The 23009-nt window shown below is 41.1% G+C and overlaps 1 protein-coding gene across 3 annotated transcripts; it reads left to right on the forward strand.

The window, feature by feature from the left end:
• Window positions 1-635: 635 nt before the first annotated feature.
• map3k7 (mitogen-activated protein kinase kinase kinase 7) lies at window positions 636-22780 on the forward strand. 3 transcript variants are annotated; one of them, XM_042390418.1, is made up of 18 exons: window positions 636-911; window positions 1340-1459; window positions 1586-1696; window positions 1930-1995; window positions 2155-2200; window positions 4841-4979; window positions 6523-6647; window positions 7504-7632; window positions 8042-8172; window positions 9026-9107; window positions 10107-10237; window positions 10392-10539; window positions 11397-11477; window positions 15080-15147; window positions 17267-17363; window positions 19977-20038; window positions 20345-20460; window positions 20913-22780. In XM_042390418.1, exons 2-18 carry the CDS (start codon window positions 1367-1369, stop codon window positions 21091-21093), a joined length of 1806 nt encoding a protein of 601 aa, XP_042246352.1. In that variant the 5' UTR covers window positions 636-911; window positions 1340-1366; the 3' UTR covers window positions 21094-22780. The 3 variants fall into 3 exon arrangements, with proteins under 3 accessions (XP_042246352.1, XP_042246351.1, XP_042246353.1); XM_042390417.1 differs by having other exon boundaries at window positions 636-883; XM_042390419.1 differs by lacking the exon at window positions 11397-11477 and having other exon boundaries at window positions 637-883.
• Window positions 22781-23009: the final 229 nt, after the last annotated feature.

Raw genomic sequence — 23009 nt, forward strand, 5'->3', positions numbered from 1 at the left:
CAAGTCCAGTGTACTGTATATTTGTCATTTCAGCAAACTACTGTACGTACACTCAGCAAAATTCAAAACATTAAAAGACAAGAAAAAAAGGGAAAGAAAAGAGGAGAATTGCCTAATGAGTAATTAATTCCTAATTAATAATTAATATTAGAAGGAGAGTTGCTTGTTCTGCCCTCCAAGATGGGTCCCCTGGTATGTGTGACTCTTGTAAAACCGAATAAGAAAAGAAAAGTTGAGTTGACATTTATAAAATACAGTTGCAAGGGATACTAATGATTACTTTCAGTATAGATTAATCTGACAATTATTTTTCAATCAATTGATCAATCATTTGGTTTATGCAATGTCACAAAATAAGAGGGAAAAACTGCCCATTGCAACTTCCCACAGCCCAAGCCTGGTGATGTCTACATACCAACCATCGATATTCTGTTAATGATGTGGCATTTCTTCACATTTTTTGCTGCAAAATGACTGAATTGATTAATTATTTATCCAAATACATGCAGATTATTTTTCTGTCGATCGACCTCGCGATTAATCGACTTCTCGGTTCAGCTCTAACATAGTTAAATCAAACTAAAGGAAAACAAATGGAGCCTTTCCTTTGTGGAAAAGGTTGGAAAAGCTCCTGTTCAGTGTGTAGCGGACAGAATTGCAGTGCGCACACACTTCCTGATGGAGCTGCTCCTGCGAAGAATAAAAATACTCTCCTAGCAAGCCTGCTAGACGAGTTGTGAAAAAGTTATGTTTGGTCTGTCAGGTGGATAGAGAAAGACTAGTTTTAATAATGGACGTTATTATTCGATTTTTTCGCACATGAATAACAGAAGATATCCCCATGTCCAGAGAGCCGGCGCTGGTGACAAGTCAACTGCGAAGGGTTGAGTTGTTGAAGCTATTAAGTCCCGGTAGCTAGCATTAGCATCCAGGCCAGCTAATATACCGTAGGCCACGAGTAGCTTGTTTTTACTTGCGGCTGTGATATGGTGATGTTACTGTAGGTTTGTAGCCTTGCTTGTCGTATGCCTCAAGCTGTCTTTTAGCACTCTTGACTTTCTGTGACAGTTTTTGGGCAGCTACAGTTAGCTCTGCTAGTCAAGCTACGCGGTTAGCCAATGCATCATAGTAGCCGACAGGAGGCTAACGTTATGTCATTCTGCTGTGTTTGACAGCTTGTGCTGCTATTTTTTAAGGAGCCAACATATTTCTCATGTTGCTTAGCCATACCACTGGTTAATGACACGTTAGTTATACAGTTGTGCCATTATGATAGCTGTCGTGAAGCTGTATTTAACAGATTTCTTTTTTGTCTGCAATTTGCATGTTTTGCCTTCAGTAAGTTACTAGCTGACTTGGGCCAGTAATGTCTCTGACGTTACCATCCGCCGAAATGCTTGAAACACCTCCTGGATATCCATTTGAAGAAATAAACTATGAGGATATTGAAGTTGAGGAGGTAGGTGTGTTTATTTTTGTAGTCAGCTTATATCAGCTGGCACTGACAAGTCTTAATGAATGCTGTATACCACAGTTCAAAACAGGTTCAGAAGCTTACACCTCTTCTCAACTGTCCCATTTTCAGGTGGTGGGGAGAGGAGCTTTTGGGGTGGTTTGCAAAGCCAAGTGGAAAGGCAAAGATGTTGCAATCAAGACCATTGAGAGTGAATCAGAAAGGAAAGCCTTTATTGTTGAGGTATTGTTGTTATTGCCATAAATGGAGTGTTAGTTTATCTCATTGCGACAGCATTTTTTGTTGACGTGTTCAGACAAGACTTTATATTACAAATTCACTTATTTCACCTCTTTTCAATGCTTAATTATCAGTACCTGCAATGACAGACGAGGTCATAAATGGTTGTATACCTAAGGTGTTGAACAGCATGAATGGAGATGGAATTATGAGTAATATTTCCTCATTGTTTTCAGCTCCGGCAGCTTTCACGTGTGAATCACCCCAACATTGTGAAATTGTATGGCTCTTGCAATAATCCAGTAAGTTAATTGCAGTGTTATCACTGTGTTATCACCACAACAATTCTCTATACTAAGCACAAAGCCCCATTGATGAGCTCAGTATAGCCCGCACTAGTAGGTTTATACTGTCTGCCTGGTTCAGTCTGTGAGTTTCTAATGATTTTCTTTCCCACTCAGGTCTGCCTTGTGATGGAATATGCTGAAGGAGGGTCATTGTACAACGGTAAGTCTACATGTTGAACTAGAGAACAATTCTATGATGACCAGAAAGAGCATTTGTTCCACTTTGCTAGTTGTGAAATGGACACAGCCTTGGACAGACATGAGAAGCAGCCCTGTTCAGTTGACCCACCCTCCCACTGTTTGCATGTTCTGTCATTTGTGTAGTTCCTTTATAACCCTAACAGCCAAAACACACTTGGCACCGACGCGGCGTGACACGTCTGTCGCATTATGGCCACAGCTGTTACACTGACCCCGGTAGCTGCGCGTATCCGCACAGGCATCGCGCGGCTGGTTTTTTTTTTCTCTCTTTATTCGTGGCTACGCAGCGATCCAACAGGTAAAAACTACATAGAGATGCAACATTGCACATTAAAATAAATTAATCAAGTCAGTGTGTATCCATGATCATGCAGTTAAAACGATGTAGTTTATTAATTCAGTACCCGTAAATATATAGTCTACGCTTCCAAATCCTGCATAACCAACTGCGTTATCACTTTGCAAAACTCAATATGCATGCAGCGACAGAGTCAGAGTTGGTGTAGCAGGTAGACGTGCGTGACGCGCCGTGTCCGTGCCTGGTGTATTTTAGCTGTAAGACTTTGCACAGTGACATGCAGTGCAGCCTTGTTTTTCCCTGCATCTGATATCCAAATGGACCTGATAAATACTGATGTGTTAGAAACAACATCATGCAGCAGTTCTGTAATGTCTTATTAAGGATATGTGTCAGAAACCTGCACTTTGTAGGCTAGTATAGCATCACCTCGCAACTTATGGTCTATAAGTAGTAGAAACAGTGACTTGTGGGGAGAAGACTCCCTTTGACCAGTTGCATATAAGAGGTATAGTCTCAAACATGCTAGATAGTTGAGAGAATATCTCTTGGACATCAAAAACTGATGATGGTAACCTTCATAACAGTCAGATTTATTGCAGGGCTATAATGGAGGCTTGCAGCAGGTTGTACAGGTGCACTTAATAATCTGGTAATTTACTCTGTCATGCAATAGTAAGATGAAGTTGAACACTTGCCAAAAATTTAGCATCTTTATAACTTACAGTTTTTAAAAAATATAGTCGGCACTTGTGTTTTCAGTTAAAGGATCATTTTGGTTTTTTTGTTTTGTTTGTTTGTTTTTTGCAACTTGGATCTTATTTTGTAGTTTTCATCATCATTTTTATCTGCAATGATGAGATTGAACTCACCAAGTCAATCGCTGACATCTGGGAATGCAGCAAGATGGGGCAAGAAACCCAAGCAGACAGTCAGACAGGATGCAAACAAATTCCAAAGCTAGCCAAACCTTTTTGGAAGAGAAAATAAAGGCGAACATTAAAATGATTAGCCAGACTGTCTGTAGTCCATCCATCACAGTTACAACTTCAAATTTGTCCTGTTGTATTTAGTATGTGAAATGAGGGATGAATATTGACATTTTGGGAGTGTTGACTTTCAATTTTACCTTCAAATAAAGTGGTTTAGATAATCTGGATAAACTATTGTCTTGTTTACAACTTGTCTGATCATCTGACTGCTTGTGTTTTTTTGAGCTGTCACGCTTTGTTTTAGCTATATTGCTGTGTTGCCAGATCTCAGCAATTACTTTTAGTCATTTAACCAGGAGAAGTGGCTCACTGAGATTAAGAATCTCTTTTACAGAAGCGTCCTGTCCAAGACAACAGCAGCATGTAGAATATAAAACACACAAGTTACAATAAAAAGTATAGACTACAAATGAATGTTCAGATACATGAAATATGAACAATCAAGTGTCAAACAGAAGTGATGAGAAGGATAATGTAAAATGACAGCAGCCGTTGCACCATTTCAAATCATGTAGAATCAGATATGCTAAAGACTAAAATTCTTAAAAATAAATACATAAGATGGACAATAAAGTCATAAAACAAGTAACAGTAAGATGTCAACCAAATAAAACGGTCTTGAAATACAGACTGTTAGATCGGCTAGTCTCCACATCAGAAAGAATGGTTTACTTACAGTACATTGTTATCATAACAGATAGAAATGATGAGCTAAACTGTGAACTGATGTGTTATTGATTGCAGTTCTCCTTTTAAATGTTGTCTTTCACACATGCAATTAGAGGCCGTTTAACTGTAAAAGAAACAATGCAGGTATTTAATATATACCTGAGTGTTTCACACTTCAAATAAGCCTTGTGTTATAATAAATCTGATTCAAACAGCTCCTGTTCTCATGTTGTTATGATTGGCAACTTTTAGTTTTAATGGGATGTGAATCCCATAATAAGGGACTTCCTGCTGTGCTTCAGACTTCCCACCTCTCCTCTCTAGTCACTGAATCTTTATCAAAGTTGCTCATGAGAGTTACAGTATGGTACCAGAACTTTAATGTTATTCAGTTTAGTCGTGAATACTGTTTTTGAAAGGTGTACTGTCACCTTTCCCTCCTGGAATTAACTTGTTAAGGAGCTATAGCAAGTAGGCAGTCAGACCCGTGTATGTATGTGTGTATGTATGTATGTGTGTGTTTGTGTGTGTGTGTGTATGACGATGTGTTAAAACACCGCAGGGCCCAGCTGCCTGCTCGGTTCCTTCTGGAGGGTTATTGTCTGTGGTCGTGGTTGTGACTGTGCTCTCTTGTCCACAGTGCTGCATGGTGCTGAACCCCTCCCCTATTACACTGCTTCCCATGCCATGAGCTGGTGTTTACAGTGTTCCCAGGGCGTGGCCTATCTCCATGGCATGAAACCAAAGGCTCTCATTCACAGGGACCTCAAGCCACCCAAGTATGCTCCTCCTCACCTCACACTCTCTTGTCTCCTGTTTCACTGAGCCAAAGTGCCTTGTGGCTTCCTTTTTTATGTTTGTTTAATTCAGTTCTTGTCCAAAAAACACATACACTTAAACTGGTCAGGCTATCTGAAGTGTAGAGGTTGCTCTAAGTCCAGCAGAGTATTGCAAAAAGTGTGTTATCATGAATAGCAAGTTATTGCTTCTTAACATGTTAAAATTGTGTGTCTTCTGATGTTAAAAGCATGTTTACATGTAAATCCCAAGTGTCTTTTCCTGTGTTTTAGGGGTTTAGGTAATATCACAGTACTGTCTTCTTTCTTCATTCAAACTATCACTTTAATAAATGATTACTTTAGCAATTCAAAATAATACTTCTGCTGCTACTATTGTATTAATACATTTCTCAGTAGCATGCTAAAAGAACATGCAAAACCATGAACAACTGGGGACAGTAGATGATGTAAAGAGGTTCAGTAGATCAGACACAAAACTCATCAGACAAACATGCTTTTAAAGTCTCAAAAGAGCAGTTTCCATCCTGCTCCACAAACCAGTTTTTCTAGAGTGAGACTCATTTTTCATTTTTCTGTGCTTCATATTGTCAAATGAGTTTTTAAGCTGGTTTCAGACCAGCGTTTTCACTGCAGGAAAAAACATTTGCATTCAATAAATGATTCAACACAGGGTTATCTGGCAAAAAAAGTTGACAACTTTTTGAACAAAGTACATAAAAGCATGCATTTCAAGTACATTACTTTTGAACCTGAGTGTAGTAATTCAACACTGCTATGATGGAGGAAGAAATAGTTATTACTCTGATAACTTTCTACAGTTGTAAAAATCCTTCCTCATAGTATTCCAAACTTATAAACATAGTATTGTAAAATCATGGCTCTATTACTGAAATTGGCCCTCCTGTATGGTATTTAATTGCTTCACCCAGTTACACAGTATTACTGATGGACGTTTAGACCCCAGAGGTTGTTTGCCAGACTGTGGTGGAAAGAAAGCTCCTGGCAGGACTCTCTGGGAATGATCAGCTGGTGTGTTTCCTAGAGAACTGTTGTGGAGTTTCTAGGAATAAGTAGGTCATGCATTGTGACAAATTGTCAACTCTGGGTTATCGGACATGAATGTATTTATATACTTTATTTAGTGTTCCTTCCCAGAGTTTCTCTTGATATATTGTTCCATTTAAAGCACATATGCACAGATATATTAGCAACTTTTGTTTCTGAAATGTCACTTAAATTTCGTACACATCTCTGTTAGTAGTAGTAGTATTTTTGAAAGCTTTCCTTTTTTGTGACATGATCAATATTTTCATGGGTTTTTTTTTGCCTCTAAAAATCATTGATTAACTTTTTGGCTGAACTGTTGACAGTTCATGTCCACATGTGGAACCACTGTGTACCTGTAACTGTTAACAATACTGTCTTTTATTCCACAAACAATTTAGAAAGCTTCTACTTTTTTATTCATCCTTTCATGTTGAAAGTGTTTGGCTTCTAATGGGGTTTGCTTTCTTTGTTTCAGTCTACTTCTAGTGGCAGGCGGCACCGTGCTCAAGATATGTGACTTTGGAACAGCATGTGACATTCAGACCCACATGACCAACAACAAAGGAAGTGCAGCATGGATGGCCCCGGAGGTATTCGAAGGCAAGTATGAGTGGCATTCCAACTATTTGAAACGCTTTAGATAACCTGCCCTGTCAGTTGTTTTTAACTAAAAAGCTGTGATATGTATCCAGACACTGTTTTATTTCTTTACACTCTCACACAATCATCACAAAGCAGTGAAACTTCTCACCCGTTTGTATCTGCTCTTTCTTGCACCCAACTTTGCTTTGTCACCTCTCACCTTAATTTCAGCTTAGCGCTCCAAGCATTGAGGCATTAATTCTTGATTCATCGTCAGCTGCCTTACTTCCCTGCTTTATTGATGACACTGTCTCCCAAGCATAGTGAGAAGTAGTGGCTTTATTTCCCGCGGGAGACTACGGTGTAGAATTTAGCCAGCAACCTAATGTATTTCTACATGATCAGACATGTTCTTGGCGAGGGGGGGGTCAAGAGGAAAGATGAATTAAGCCGTAGTCATTATCTTGTTTTTGGAGGCAAGTTACAAGACTCATGTGCAACAACTCACTTTTGCCCTCTCGATGAACTCTTTACAACTAATTAGCATCAGTGTGAAATATGGTCAGAACACCTCAGCGCAGCAACTTTGAAATAGCTTTGTGATGTGCACTTTCATTCTACAATAATAGGTCCAGTAATTAAGCAACACAGGAGCTTTTCCTTGGTAAAATTGCTCCCTTATTTTCATCCTCCTCCCCTCTGAAAGCACAGATGAGATAAAAGCTCCTGTGCTTTCCCAGGCACATCCTCGCTCTCATCTCAAATGCGCCACAGGGACTTACTTTTATCAGTCAGCCAGCGATGTCAAACGAAGCCTTTTTTTCTGTGTTTGAAAAGGACCTAAGTGTTGCTGTGCGTTCCTCTGTACTCGCAGGCAGCAATTACAGCGAGAAGTGTGATGTGTTCAGCTGGGGGATCATTCTCTGGGAGGTGATCACGCGCAGGAAGCCCTTTGATGAAATTGGAGGACCAGCTTTCCGCATTATGTGGGCTGTGCACAATGGTGAGTCACGGGGGGGGGGGGGGTTCAGGGATGCAACGTGTCCAGCTGTCAGCCACTGTGAGTCCGTAGACGTGCCTGCACATCCAGGTCTGCTGGGAGACTGAAATTTAAAGAAGAGAGCAGCTAAAAGACATGTTCACCTGTGCAGCACTCCCTGCAGTTTATTCTAATGCAGAGGCAGATGGAGGAGAATACAAATGTGTGCCGTTAATAATACCTGGAGACAAGTTTAATGTTTTTCAACCCTGAATCTGCCTGCCTGAGTCATTACCGGCTAGAGCAGCAGGCGAAGTGGGATTTTAGCATAAATTTGCAATATCTCATAGCTTGTCTGGTGTGATGCCAAAAAGTTATTTGTTGCGTTGACTGTGTGTGAACAATCACTTTATTTCTTTTTTGTTATGTTCAGGTACAAGGCCACCTTTAATCAAAAATTTACCCAAGCCCATTGAGAGCCTGATGACTCGCTGCTGGTCTAAAGACCCCTCTCAGCGGCCTTCCATGGAGGAGATAGTGAAGATCATGACTCATCTAATGAGGGTAATCTGTCCTCACACACACACGCTCACCATCTCTACAAAGCTTTTATTAAACCGGAGCGAATGAATCAATAAACCTTGCGAAATAGTTAACTCATAGAGAGCACAATGTAACGTGACAGTCGCTGGAGCAGCTCTGTAGGAATGTTTGTTGTACACGAGTTGCATCATTACATACACATGTTACAGATGTCAGCCTGGCTCCACATGGCTTCGCTTTACAACGTAGACCGAGGCATGGCAGACTGCAAATCAACCGAGCACGCTTTGTTCATCTTCAAAGAAAGATGAACTGTTGCCTTCAGTTCTGCTTTGTTTTGTGTTCACATTGACTTACAACAAATGAGCCCAGAGGAATAAACATAAAGGCACTTGGACTGACAGGTTACTCATCGGACAGTTTGCACAACTGTCATCCTCCATCATCAACACTACATGGAGTATTATTTGTCCAAACTGTAACAAGACCTCATTTGTCAGAAATATAAGGGCTCGGATAAATAGTGTGTGGTTGCCATGTTTCACTTAGTTCTTAATATGGAACTGATAAAATACACAACACACACACAAATAAACTAATGACTGAATGACCTTGGATTATTATACACAATAGACAACTTCTATAGATGGTTGAGAAGATTGCTCTCATGACTGCTCTGTCAAGCTACCTGCCAGTGTTTGAACTTTATTTCTGATGCATTCTTGTCCAGGACATGTCAGTGTAACTGAAGTTATTGTTAGTTATCATATGGAATGAACCCCACTTTGTGTTTCTTTGAGAGTCAAATGCATAATGAAGCTATATTTGTTAAATGCAGCCTTACTTAATCCTTCCTTCTGATCTCTGTTTCCAGTACTTCCCAGGATTTGATGAACCCCTGCAATATCCATACCAGTATTCAGATGAGGGACAGAGCAATTCTGCAACAAGTACAGGTACTCAAAATACTGAGTGACGTTTGGAGAAAATGGAAGAACACAGACATCAGGCGTTATCAGTCATTCTTCCCGTCCTCTGTCCTCCTCCCTCTGCTGCTGATGTCTATTTTAACGTCTATTTATGATATTTTAACTTGTTTGTAACAATTGGCTATTGGTTTAACAAGAACATTGCGGTTGTGTGAAACATCCTGAGAGACTGTGGACAGAGCAGGTGGAAATATTGATTTTTCTACATGTTTATGCTTGTTGAACCAGGTGGTTCGATAAAGTACTTATTGTCTTTTTTACTGGCGAAGCTTTTATTGCACTTAACTAAACAAACTAAGTTTTCATCAACTCAAGTAATCTGCAAGTTATCTTAAGGTCACTGTGTCCACCGTGGCCTTTCTCCTCTGCTGTTCGCTCTGTGTGTGTGTGTGTGTGTGTGTATGTGTGTGAGGAGCTGTGCCCTGCCCTCGGTGAAACACAGAGGAGAGGACAGAGAAGCAGCGTGACTATAATGACAGCAAAAACTCTCAGCATAGTTTTATTGTTTTCATTTGGCACTGTGAAAAAACACTAAAGCGCTGCACTAAAGTGTTATGATGATAGGGGAAACCCTGATTACCCTGAACAGTGATGTTGTCCCCTTGTGACCAGGCTGCACAGCCACTATTGTAGTCAAGTCCTGCCGACAGTCCTGCCTGTAGTTTATAAAGCGTCCTATCGGTGCCAGTTAATCAGCCGGACCAATTCATCGGTTGACCTCTATTTACAATATGTGCTTGTTGTTTAGTAAAGGTGAAGGACTGGCACCATTGAACTTATACTGCTGTCTACACTTACCAATCCAAATTTCCACGGCATTTATCCTTCTAAAGTTTACTTTTTTATGGTGTGGTGTCAAATAAAGGCAAACATGCCACAGACATAATGTTAAGATACTGCACCACAGTTGACAAAGTATAACAACTTCAAAACTTGTCTTCTGTTCTGTGTCCTGGGGAATAACAGGTTCATATGTGGACTACACTGGCACCAGCACAAGCAACAAAAGTGATGCAAACATGGAGCACAGTGATTCTCAAGGGAGCAACGACACTATCAAGATTACGCCTCAGTTTGCACCTCACTTCAAGCCAAAGGTAAACCCACTTTAAATATTTTGATGAAAACCATTCAAACATTGTCTGAAATAATAGATGTAGATGAAGTTACAGGAGAAAGTAGTGAAAGTCTTTTTGTGTGTGTGTGTGTGTGTGTGTGTGTGTGTGTGTGTGTGTGTGTGTGTTCTTTCAGGGAGACCCGTTAAGGACTCTGCCTCTGTCCAGAGGGGGCAGCGTTGAGAGTCTGCCTGCACGAACACAGTGCCTGGCATCTTCAGACAGCAAAAGAATGAGCGCTGACCTGTCAGAGCTGGAGCCCAAGATGCCATTTGCACCTACAGGTAATGTCAAACATTGTACAGCACAAAGCAAATCATGGAAAGCAGGAAGAGGATCGAAGCACATTGGCATGATTTTATGATTTACTGAATTTTCATATTTTTCATTTTAATTTAATTTATTTATTTATGTTTTGAGAAAACAATTGCACACAAGAAAGGCATGCAGTGTTATTGTCAGTCATCGAGGTGAGTGTTTTTGGAATGAGGCCTTTCTGAGTCCACGAGGAGCTGCTCTCCTGCCACCAGAGTCAGGATCTTTTTCATGTGCTTTCATCACTTTGAGGCGGATTGATTCTTCATACAAGCATAACCATGTGGAACACCGAGGCTGTCAACCATCTCCCCTCCTTCAGAGGCTCTGACAGAGAGCAGCATACTCACCAGCGCTGCCATGTCAACATTGAACCCTGAGGAGCTCCCACATGTAGTTTAGATTTGAATAGAAATATTATTATGTTTGAATTTGATTTGAGCACAGACTGTATGTCAGGTGTTTTTGTTGTTGCACTTTTAAGTTTTTATACTTGAATGTAACTTTAATGAGTAGAGTTCCTGTAATTCAAGCATCAGCACCCTCTGTTAGATTGCCTTGTTGAACTTTTTTATCCAGACAGCATTCTGCTGAATGCCTGCTGTTGTTTGTGCTGAGAAATGTCATGCAGTGGCTGCCAGCAGTCAACATGGTACCACTCCACAGTGTCTGGAATGGACGGGGTGCATGCTGCCCTTGCACGTAGCACATTGTATGCTCTGCATGTGTGTGGCCTACATTTCCAGTCCAGCAGTGGGCCCCGAGTCTGTAGTCTGCATGCTTGTTGTGTACGCAGCTGTATGTGTGTGTATATGTGTTTTCGCAGCACGCCCCCAGTATAAACGAGGCCACCGTAAAACAGCATCATTCGGCACCATTCTGGATGTTCCCAAGATCGTCGTCACAGGTATCACTGGACCACTGGACCACTGGGCTTCCTGGTGACCGGGTAGAGCTGGCTTGGCTGAGGCTGTGGGTTGCTCTGCTCTGACATGGCCTTCTCCTGTGTGTTACTCCATACGATACCAATTCACATGATGTTCATTCATGCTAAATTCTCTCAAAGGGGCAGTCTCTGTAGTAGAAAGATCTAAAAGATGTAATTGAGCTGGTCCTGGAGTCACACACATCAGAGTTGCCTCATGTCTCTTTGTCTTTTGTGATTTGTTTACTTGACAGAAACAGAACATGAGTCAGCACTGTCTCATCTGCAGTCAGGTTTTACACCCAAAAAAATAGTTCTAACTAATCAATCTTCCTCAGAGATTGATGAAGACTTTCCATCAGCGGTGTCAATGACAAGACATTTTTTTGCTGACTTGTGGAAACCCAATCAGTCGACACAGATGAGCTAAGATTCCTAACTCATGGCCCTGTCCTCTCTGTCATCTCTCTGGCTTGGCTGCAGCAGATCATGGGTAGCAGGAGTAAATCAGTGCATCAGTGCTCTGCATTTCAGCTCGTCCTTGCCTTTCATGCATAGAGGACATCGAGAAAGCATGGCTAATTTTTCCCCCCCTCTTGCTCTCTTTACATCCATTAACTTTGAAAAAGTCATTTTGATTAATTTCTCTCACATTGAGGGTCAGAGCTATTATTACAAGCAGAGATACGGATGAAAGGAATGGGGACAGCTCTGGATGTCAGAAAAGGCTTCTATTTTGGAGCCTTGTGAGACACATTGAATGAGTGGCTAATTTAATCCAGTGACTAAGGGAGTCATCTGCTGCATGTTATTAAAGGTAGGGCACTTGTCAATGCATGTGCACACCTGCACATCAGTAGTTTCCCCAAGCACACAAATCCCTGGTGGCCATCGAGTAGGGGTGTAACAGTATAAAAAATCCCTGGTTCGTATTTCTGGCACAATATGGTTTTAGTACAGCAGGGACAACAAAAAAAACACCGAAGACAACATTTTCTGACTTCTATTTTGAAAAATGTAAACATTAATAGTGGCTCATCTGCCATGAACCTTAAATTAAAAATTACAGCACTTAAATATTGGCAAAAAAAAGCCAAGGGTCAATATGTCACTAATGCGCCATCATTATTACTAAAGACTCAAATATATTGCATTCTCTTTGGAGTGTTTGTCTTTATATTTGCATTTCCTCGAATATGAAATGAAATTGTCCATTTAGACAAGTGCAACATGTCTATCATTAACTTAAAACGATCTTTAGAACCAGCAGTTTAATTCTTTCTCATTCAGTTCAACAGTTATGTTCATTCTCAGTCAGAACTCACTCTGTTTTGGATTTTTCTTACAATTCCATGAATGACTGACAAAATCTTCAACTTTTTGCAGCAATTCAAATATTTAACTGAAACAAAATAGCAATTTAGTCTATCAGGTTACAGTTGCATAGCTCTCTGTAGTCCTGCATGTCCAATCATAGGTGGTGAGAGCTGCTGGAACAGTGGATAATTCCTGGATGACTGCAGCTTGTACACATTGACTGTATATAAATATGGACAACATGTCTCCACTTCTACCGCTATGCAAAAGTGAAGCCAAAATATCTCCTCTCTGGGAGCAGCCATCTTGCTTGTGTGACGTCATTTGGAGCCAGAGTCTGTGGTGTAGAGTTGGGAGACGGGATAATGGCCCACAGGACACGCCCCCTCAGCCATCCTGCCATCTGACGGAGGTTTGAGAGCGGCTGTCACAGCTGTCAATCATGATGTCAGACCCCTTTAAAAACAAACTTTTCAGAGAAATGAGCACTTGAACATACATCAGTGTGATAAGAACTACCTAAAATGACAGAAACCATCTTTGGGAAAAATTTATTTGATGTGTACTTTTTTAGTTTGGCTCTTGTCCCATCCACTAACATGGAGGGGGCGGGACTTATGACCTATACTGCAGCCAGCCACCAGGGTCTGATGGAGATGTTTTGGCTTCACTTTTGGGGAGTGTCATGACATCCATATTTATATACAGTCGATGCTTGTACATAACAAACCAGATACATATCCAAGTTTGGTTCAACAATGCCAGCACACAGTTTTAGTCTGTTCCACTACTTCCTACTCTGCTCCATTGTTACTTTGACTTATTGGGAAACCATAAAGCTCCCAATTTATAGATGTAAATGACACTGAAGACTCCTGCTCTGGTGTTTCGTCTGCGTTCATCATACTGACAGCACTCACTGTATATCAGTATAGTGAGTGTATACTGTCACATCTGTGAGATCATCAGACTTGGATAGTTAAGCAGACAAATACTGTCCCACTGCCAAACCTTTCTTGGTTGATTTTGCACTTAAAAACCATAGACTAAAGTAGAATGTACCTAAGGCAATTCAACAGGTTAATTCAGTGCACCAAACTGAAGAACGCTGCATACCAAACAAAACATCCTCTGGTAAATGGTTCACAATGAAATCATGTACCGTTACATCCCTGCAATCGTCAAAATGGTTGAAAAATGGTGGCTGCCAGTCCAGAATTGTGGCTCCAAACACTTTAATTAATTTGTAACTTTATTAAAAGTGCATGTATCCCATAGTAAAAGCATTTAGTAAAAAACATTCAAATTCAGTTCAGTTCATGGTTGGAGTAGAGTATTCCACTCAGTGTATTGTAACAGATAGAGAAAGTGAAGATGTGTTCTCTTTGGAGTGTGTGTTTGTGTGTTGTGTCTCTATTGTGAGCTTATAGTGTTGTCAACAGTCATACTAACAAGCCACAATCAGTGTGCTTCATATTGAAGACAATTCAAAATCTTCAAATCCTGTGACATACGGGTCTAGAAAATGCACACATGACATTTGAAATGTAATCATTTCAAAATACAGGAAACTATTGATTCTGCTTGGATGATGTATAGATTTACTTCCCACGTATTCATAGAATTATTCCTTACAGATACACTCATTCATATGCTTTTGTGTTAGTGTGTGAGCTAAATGGTAAAAAGTAAAAACTAGATGAAATAAGGACTGCAAGGCTGTATTCACAACAGCTGTCATGCCTTGTATTTCAAGTTCTTTTTGAAGCAGATAGACCTGGTTATATCCCAAGCAGCAATAGTTTGAACCTGGTGTGTACCTGGGCAGCAGATGAATGAGTGATGACTAGGAAGGACAGTACCTGCCAGTTCCCATGGTCCTTGTCATAGACCCCTAAACATTTCCCAGCATCCCCACCCGCTCCTAACCCAAACCAAGTCAGTGCAAACCCGTCACATAAGCTGGCTCAGCTGTTGATGTGGATAGGTTTGGTCTGCAGTGATGTGTGTCTATGTTTGTTGTGCACTGTTAGTGGGGCCCGGTTCTTGCAGCGCTGCGGTCACGTTACAGCCGTGCCACAGCACATGTTGACAGGCCAGGACGTAGAGGGTTGAATCAGTGCAGCTGTCCCTGTGTGGCTCTTTGGGTCTGGATGTCCCTTTAGCCACAAGTAAACACGGGCTCCAATCCCCCACCATTACTACCCACAAACTCTTTTGGCTTATTCTTTCTTCTGTCTGTCCTTGTCCCTCCATCCTGTCCACAGCCACATGTGAGCCTCAGAGACGTCGGTCTGTGCAGGATCTGCCGGGCATTGGCACAGAGTCCAGCCAGGTAAGTCACAGTCATAAACCAGATATGAATGGCAGAGGATCTATGCGGCTTCATGTGTTAGGACAGGAACTGCTGTTACATCTTGAAGTATAATTGAAATTTCATTGTGTGGGGCTTTTTTGTTTTTGTTTTTCTCCAATTACAGCACAGCTGCTCTATAAATTATATGTCTTGTGCTCTTTTTTATGTTTTATATATGTACATACATACATATATATATATATATATATATATATATATATATATATATATATATATATATATATATATATATATATATATATATATATTTATGTTATGTTTATTAGTAACGAGCAACGCTGAACTTAAAATCAAAATCTACACTGTAGATATCACAATGGGACTGCTGGTATCCCCTTGTGCCAAGTATAAATCCAGTTTAACAGCCAGAAAATAATGATGGCACAACACAAAAAGAGCCTCACACTTTGATTCACAGCACACATTAGCTTACTAGCTAATGTCTCCATATCATCTGCAAGCATGACCACGTCTTGTGTCGCACCTTGGCTTGCTGAACAAGCTACCAAACATTCACTGTGGGAGAAGTGCGCCGCTAGCATAATGTTGCAGGCTACACAGCTAATTAAAGGATATGGTCACAATTTTTCAGATCTTAAGGTACTGTTGTGTACTCAACAGTGTTGTATCATCTCTTTCAGCTCAATACACAGTCAGTGTAGTTGTAAGAAAATAGACTTAAAGGACCGGTTCACAATTTTTCAAGTCTGTGTTAAAACAACAGTCAGGAGCCCAAATGAACATTGAAACATGTATTTCTTGCTGTAATCAATAAAAGACAGCTGCCCACTCAGAGCCTTAAAGGCTAAGGAGTGTTTCTGATGTATTTCCAAAGACATTTTTCTTCCTTTCAATTATTTAAAAAAGGAAATAAATTAGAAAATGACTTTGGCAATTATTTTTGACTGCAGAAGTATTTGACTGGTGATGTCAGTTGGACTTTGATTCCAGTTAACATGGAAGCTAATAAATAGCCTTGATCTGAAGCTACCTGTTGTTAACATACAATACTTACTGTAGCCTACATTGCCTTCAGATAATCAATTAGACGTCACTTTGTGTTTTCAAAATTGTAAATAAAAAGTTGAGCTCTACCAGACGGGTTTATTTCTGCTCTCCTAATCTACTTTATGTTTTTGTTTGCCACTTTCATCATTCCTTTTTTCATGCAAAGCATGATGGATGTTTTTATTGATGTCGTCTTTCAAAAGGATTAGATATAGTCCTTGTCAAGAGAAAAATCCTTGGGGAGAAAATGTCATGGAATATGACATGTGTTTGATGTGTCAGCTCCAGGAAGATGAAGACATAAGTGAGGAAACCGCCCTCTCCTCAAACACGCACAGCTTCAAATAAGCTTCTTGGCTCAGAGCATTTCTCCTGCTTTCCCAAACATTTGTCTTCATTTGTTTAGTAGGAAACCCACAGCTCTCTGCAGTCAAAAGTTCATGTAGAGTTCAGCATAAAGACTTTGTACAAAAATACTTTTGCTAAAGAAAATAGTTTGTGCTGTGCTGGCGGTGGGATCAACCTGCTCTCCAGATTCTCAGCAGTGTGACAGTTGATTGATTGTTGAGCTTTTAGTTTCTGTTAGTTTGCTTTGTTACAGCATTTTGATTCACATACCAGGATCTAGGGAGACACTGAAACATTGCATGTTGATAATGTGTTGTTATACCACTGCATACAAAATAATAATATTGTTGTTCATGGTTTGGTTTCTCATTAATTTAACTGGATATTTTGCTTTCCTCATATTTTTTATTTTCATTGTATTAAATTTGGCCAACTGAAATTCATTGTAAAGCATGTAAGGGACAATATCCAACAAGCTGTATTTTCCAAGATTGTAATGGATAATGAAGGGGTGGTTTGCCACATTTTGGCCTTAAGCTTCGCTCTACAGCTCTCCCTCAAACCTGTAGGCTTCACACATGAATTCAAAAGTCCTCACTTTCTCCACTAGAATTATGTCATTTGCCCCAACTCTTCATCAACAATTGCAAGCTGACAAAATCACACAGCACCCATGTGATTGGCTTCCCACGTGATTGACGGTGTTTGTTTGTTCTTGCAGGGGAGCAGGAACAGCAGCCGGTCCTCCAGTCCTAGTGTGAGGATGATGCCACCTGATAAGACAAGCAGTAGAAGCTACTTCCCTGATGACCCCTCAGGTACTCATGATATTTCCACTGAAGTGGTGGTAATATTAACAGAAGATTTCATATAACTTTGCAGGGTTTGTAACATCTCTAACATCTTTAGATTTTCACCTAGTTCGTATAGCAAAAGCACTGAATTACACTGACTACATTTAGCCATAGTACTGCTGTGTTAACAACAGTGTTATGACATCACTTAGAGTTGATAAACTTTTCTAAGAGGATGCTAAGCATATAAGTGTTTCAGTGTACTTAGCTGTAGAAGTAGTTGGGGGTTTTTTTTTGTTTGTTTTTTGTTTTTTACACCATTAAATCTATTCTATTAATTTGAGCACTTTCACTCCTGTAGTTTACTTAGTTCATATCCCTGGCAGAGGTCTCTGACGTAGACAGAAAGCTCCTCAGTGGCAAGTTGCTGGGTGTAGATGAGATTCACCCTGAGATGATGAAGGTGCTAGACATTGTGTTGCTGTCATGGCTGGCACGCCTCTAAAGTGTCGCATGGATTGGGGACTGCCTGTGGACTGGCAGACCAGGGTGGTGGTCCCATTTTCAAAAAAGGGGACTAGAAGGTGTGCTCCAACTATCGGGGATCACGCTACTCAGCCTCCCAGGGAAAGCTTATGCCAGGGTTCTGGAGAGGAGGCTCCAGCTGATTGTCGATCCTTGGATTCAGGAGGAACAATGTGGATTCCATCCTGGCAGTGGAACAGTGGACCAGCTCTTCACCCTTGCAAGGATACTTGAGGGGTTATGGGAGTTCACACATCATGTGCTTTGCGGATTTGGAAAAGGCTTACAACCGTGTCCCTCGGAGGACCTTGTGGGCAGTGCTGCGGGAGTATGGGGATACCAGGCTGTTGCTGCAAGCCATTCGGTCCTTATATAATTGCAGTTAGAGTTGTGTTCACATTCTCGGCAGTAAGTCAGACTTGTTCTCCTCGGCATCAAAAGGAGCCAACTGAGGTGGTTTGGGCATCTGGTTAGGATGCCTCCTGGACGCCTCTCTCTGGAGGTGTTCAGGCATGTCCAACTGGTAGGAGACCCCGGGGCAGACCCATAACATGCTGGAGGGACTACATATCTTTTCTGGCCTGGGAAACCCATTGGGATCCCCTAGGAGGAGCTGGAGGGCGTTGCCAGGGTGAAGGATGTCTGGGTTTCCTTACTCAGTCTGATGCCAACACAACACAACCCAGATGAGCAGCAGGAAATGTAGGATGGGTGGAGTTGAGTTAGCTGGTCCACACAAGGAAGAACATGTTGCTTTCTAGTTCAGTCCATTTCGTGTTCTTACTGACTTGTTTCAAACACACCAAGAGCAGTAAACATGAAGTCATATGGTAACTTTTTCATTGAATAGTTTTGGTGATGTCATCTTGCATCATCAATGCAACATGGACCCTCAGAGAAAAACTGAAGCCAGACATTTCTCCATTCTCTGTTTAAGAGTGGCTGAGATTGACACTAAAATGAGAATAGCTGGTCCACCTTAAAGCTCAGTCCACCTTAAGTGAGCCTGGTCAGATTAGGCTAACCTATTGTTGCTGACTTCTGGGCTAACTCCCTTCACTTTTCCAGCAGTTGGGGAAATAACAGAGAAGACCTTTCTTGGTCTTGAGAAGCTGCTAACCTTTTGCTCTGCTCCCCTTGCTTCACCGTCACTTTTCTGCGGCTCACTCTCTCCACTTGCTCAACCACACACTTGCTACACAAACACATTAAACACTGGCCTATTCCTTAACAGAGCTACGCTACAGATGTCCTTTTGAAGAATGAGGAGAGGGAGGGTGACTCAGAACAATTTTATGATAACGTAGGGTGTTGTCGTGCTTGCACAGTATGCAAGTGAAAATCATTAGCAGCCTATTGATATTCATGATCATGTGAAATTTTGCAGCGGTGGTGCGCCGCTGTAGAATGACTGTAGGGAAAACACCGTGGAGAATTATATAGATGGCTTATAAAAACTTAGATTTCTTGACAGTTCACAGTCAGTAAATCAAAAGCTAATATTCTTTCACATTTAAATTCCTGCTGAAATCACAGATATACTGTCATAAAGTCCTGTACTTTGTCCACCACAAACAAACCACACAAGTCAGGATGGAAGCAGACTGACACCAGCCGTCTGGTTCAGTTGATTAGTTTGCCGCGGAATTTGATTGAGCTTACAGCAGACTGAATGAAGCAAACTAAAAGCGTGTGTGTTTGAACCACACCAAACAGGTTAGGCATTAAAGAACCTTACCAGCATATACTTTGTTTAGAACAGTTAACAACATATATGATAGTAAAGGTATTGTTGCTGCGGCCTGTAGTTGTCGTGGTTAAGATAAATAAGTGAAGGTTGTGTTTTACTGCTGGAATGATTGATTGAAATGGGCCACTGCTATCAGTCACCGTTTAAACACAGTGGCTATAAAAACATCAGTGTCATTGTTGCCAGATGTTGTAAATCTGTCAGGCTGCACTGTAGATGATTTACGTTGCTAAGGAGGGGGTCAGGGGTCTTTTCTGAAGAAAGACCTGTGGTAATTCATGTTGAAACCTGAGGACATAACTGATAGTGTTCCTGTGCAGTCATGAAAAAAACCAAACAGCTCCTGCTTTCTCTGTTCTCAGACACCAACGGCTCAGACAACTCCATTCCCATGGCTTATCTGACCCTGGATCACCAGCTACAGGTACATCATCCAATCAGCTGCCAGCACACAAAGCACTGTATGTTTAATTTAAATATAGTCAGATATCAGCTGCATTGAATCAGCTTTAACTCTGTTTTGGTGGTGTTGCTCTTCCCTCACACAGATGAATGGACGGACATTGGAACTTTACAGTATCAACTTAATAATGACAGGATTATTCCTGAAAACAGGATGCCTTTTACACATGCAGCGTCAATGAGATATTTGTCTGCTCAGGTTATACTGTGTGATGCATGGGCAGATCATTTAAAGTCAATTAACAGCTACGTGCATGTTTATTTCCAGCCCCTCGCTCCTTGTCCAAACTCCAAAGAGTCCATGGCCGTGTTTGAGCAGCACTGCAAAATGGCCCAAGAATACCTGAAAGTGCAAACAGAGATCGCCCTGCTGATCCAGAGAAAGTAAGTCTAGCTGCACCTGTCGCCAGTTTATCTGTCGCATTCGAGCTGAGGACATTTGTGAATAGATTCAAGAATAAATCATAATTTCAGGGAATGCCTGATAATCATGTTTCGTCAGTATCAAAAGTAATCCAGCTGATTATCTGTACATCTAAAATGTAATATTTATGTAACACTATTTAACTTGTGGGTTAAAAAACAGGACTCAGATGTATCCCACCACACCCTCATTTTATACAGTATTAACTATAAGTTTAGTAGAGTTTGTCCACCAGAGAGTAGTGACAACTTAAAAACATTCTGCCCGACTGAAAAATGCGGCTGAGGCACTTTCAGTGTAGACACGGTGTAAGTGTTCCTCCCGTCCATACTGGCTGCTAAATTATTAAAAAATGAAAACAGCAACATCAGAGTTCAAAGAGTTAATCTCACTCCATGTCCCATCTGCGCAGGAAGGAGCTCATCGCTGAACTGGACCAAGACGAGAAGGACCAGCAGAATACGTCCCGTCTGGTGCAGGAGCACAAAAAGCTCCTGGAGGAGAACAAGAGTCTGTCCACGTACTACCAGAAGTGCAAAAAACAGCTGGAGCTGATCCGGGTCCAGCAACAGAAGAGACAGGGCACGTCGTGATGAGACTCCCCATCACAGACACATGAACTGCTACCATCCCCTCCTCTCCCCCACCTCACACCTGCACTATAACACTACCCACTCTCAAGCTCTGCTCCATCTCCCCCTCCCCACCCCAATACACACACACACACACACACACACACACACACACACACAGTCCAGCTTTGTAAAGAGACCTGCATTCTACTGTGTCCTGCATGTTGCATTGTAGACCCCATGACGTCCTCTGTAGATATATTTGCACATCTTCACAGAGTATTCTGTGACCGCAGACCAAACAATCACTGCCCCCTACCCCCAGACCCTGCTGCCGTGCTTCAGGACGGACCTTTCCTTCTGCAGACTTCAGCGGTGTGTGTGGGCGGAGTGCGATGGCAGGCCGGTGAGGGTGGGTCGTGTGTTTCTACATGTTGCTCTCAGGGCCTCTGGGCTGCCTGGTCAGTGCATGTCCACTCCTCAGCGTCCTCCGGTTGGACCGCTTCACCCTCTCAGCGGCCACACCGGCCTCCAGAATGTGAAAAAAAAAAACAAAACAAAAACATGACGGCTCTTGAGCAAAAAGTGTGAATCATATGCAGAATTTTGAGAGGATGTTTGGAACTACAGCGCGTGTGGAATCCCTGTTATGCAAAACACACACACACCCATAAATTCATGTATTTATCTCTAACCTCCCCCTTTTTCTAAACACGAGCATGAGACCGCACCTGTTTACTTCCTCAAGGTGTTTGATGTATTCAGTTGAGAGAGGGATATACCCTTGATCCTCCATCACAGTGAAAGGAATCGCTCGGGGGTTTGTGTAAACCCGGATGCAGCGTTAATGATCTGCTCCTCATGCTCTTAAAAAAAACACACACACAACTAGTTTCCAGAGCAAATAACGGGAGCAGAGGATTCCCTATAAGAAACTTTTTATTTTGACTTCAGTATTGTTTTGCGTGTAGATGTTTTTGTCTTTTCTATTCAGTAGTTCACTTTGTATGATAGCTGTTTGTGTCATTTTGCATTAGGACATATTTTCTCTGGTATGGGAATGCCCGTGCAGATGAAATAGAGGAGCCTATACCTCTCTATACAGTATGTAGTTTGTTTTTAGTTCACATGTTGCCTTAGAAGTTGCCTGCATTTTAAGTGCTTGACTTGTTTTATGTGACATTTAGCGGGGATAAAGGCTTAAAAAAAACAACAAAAAAAAAAAAGATATTTTTATTGTAACAGACATTGAATGAATTTGAATTCTTCTTTCCAGTTGGGAGTGAGAAGGATGTATGTCGGTAAGCTGATCATGTAAATGTTTCCCTCAAGCTTTACATCCAAAACAATGACAAAAAGAAGGATTGGATGTGATGTGTGTTTTTTTTTTTTTTTTTTTTTTTTTCTTGATCTCATATCCCTCAAGTATTTTTGCACAATCACTTTGTTTTGTCTGGTCATGTACAAATTTTATCTCATTTAAGCAATTCTGTTTTTAAAAGTGGAAGACATGATGAGTCAAACTTTTAAATGTGTTACTGTACAGGAGTTGAATGTTCAGCGGTTCCCCTCCTGAGTTTTTGTTCACTAAGAATTCATTTACCAAACTCACCACACTGTTTGAGTGTTTCCTAAGCTATTGGGAAATGAGGTACAGTAGAAGACAGTGAGCAAGGCATTATGAATAAACTGAATGGTGAAAGATGAAGTTGTTCGTGCGTAAATGTTTGTGTTGGATACATGGACTACATGGACTTTATTTTTTTATTTCTGCCTAACCAAACACTTTCTGTAAAGCCATGTAATTTATGACAGTTCCCATTACAGTTCAGTACAGTTTCTCTGCTGAAGACACTGGGTCAGGAAATGAAAATGTAAGATTTATATAAACTAGCAGATATTATGAATATTTGTGAAGCAACTAAGATCCATTTTCA

This window comes from Thunnus maccoyii, chromosome 17, assembly GCF_910596095.1.
Source record: "Thunnus maccoyii chromosome 17, fThuMac1.1, whole genome shotgun sequence".
Classification (NCBI taxonomy): Eukaryota; Metazoa; Chordata; class Actinopteri; order Scombriformes; family Scombridae; genus Thunnus; species Thunnus maccoyii.

Excerpts from the sequence above, each read along its gene's own strand:
- map3k7 (XM_042390418.1), top strand. The coding sequence starts at position 1,367 with ATGTCTCTGACGTTACCATCCGCCGAAATGCTTGAAACACCTCCTGGA. Across the intron at positions 1,460-1,585 it reads AGGATATTGAAGTTGAGGAG|GTGGTGGGGAGAGGAGCTTT; the intron begins GTAGGTGTGTTT and ends TCCCATTTTCAG. Across the intron at positions 11,478-15,079 it reads TCCCAAGATCGTCGTCACAG|CCACATGTGAGCCTCAGAGA; the intron begins GTATCACTGGAC and ends TCCTGTCCACAG.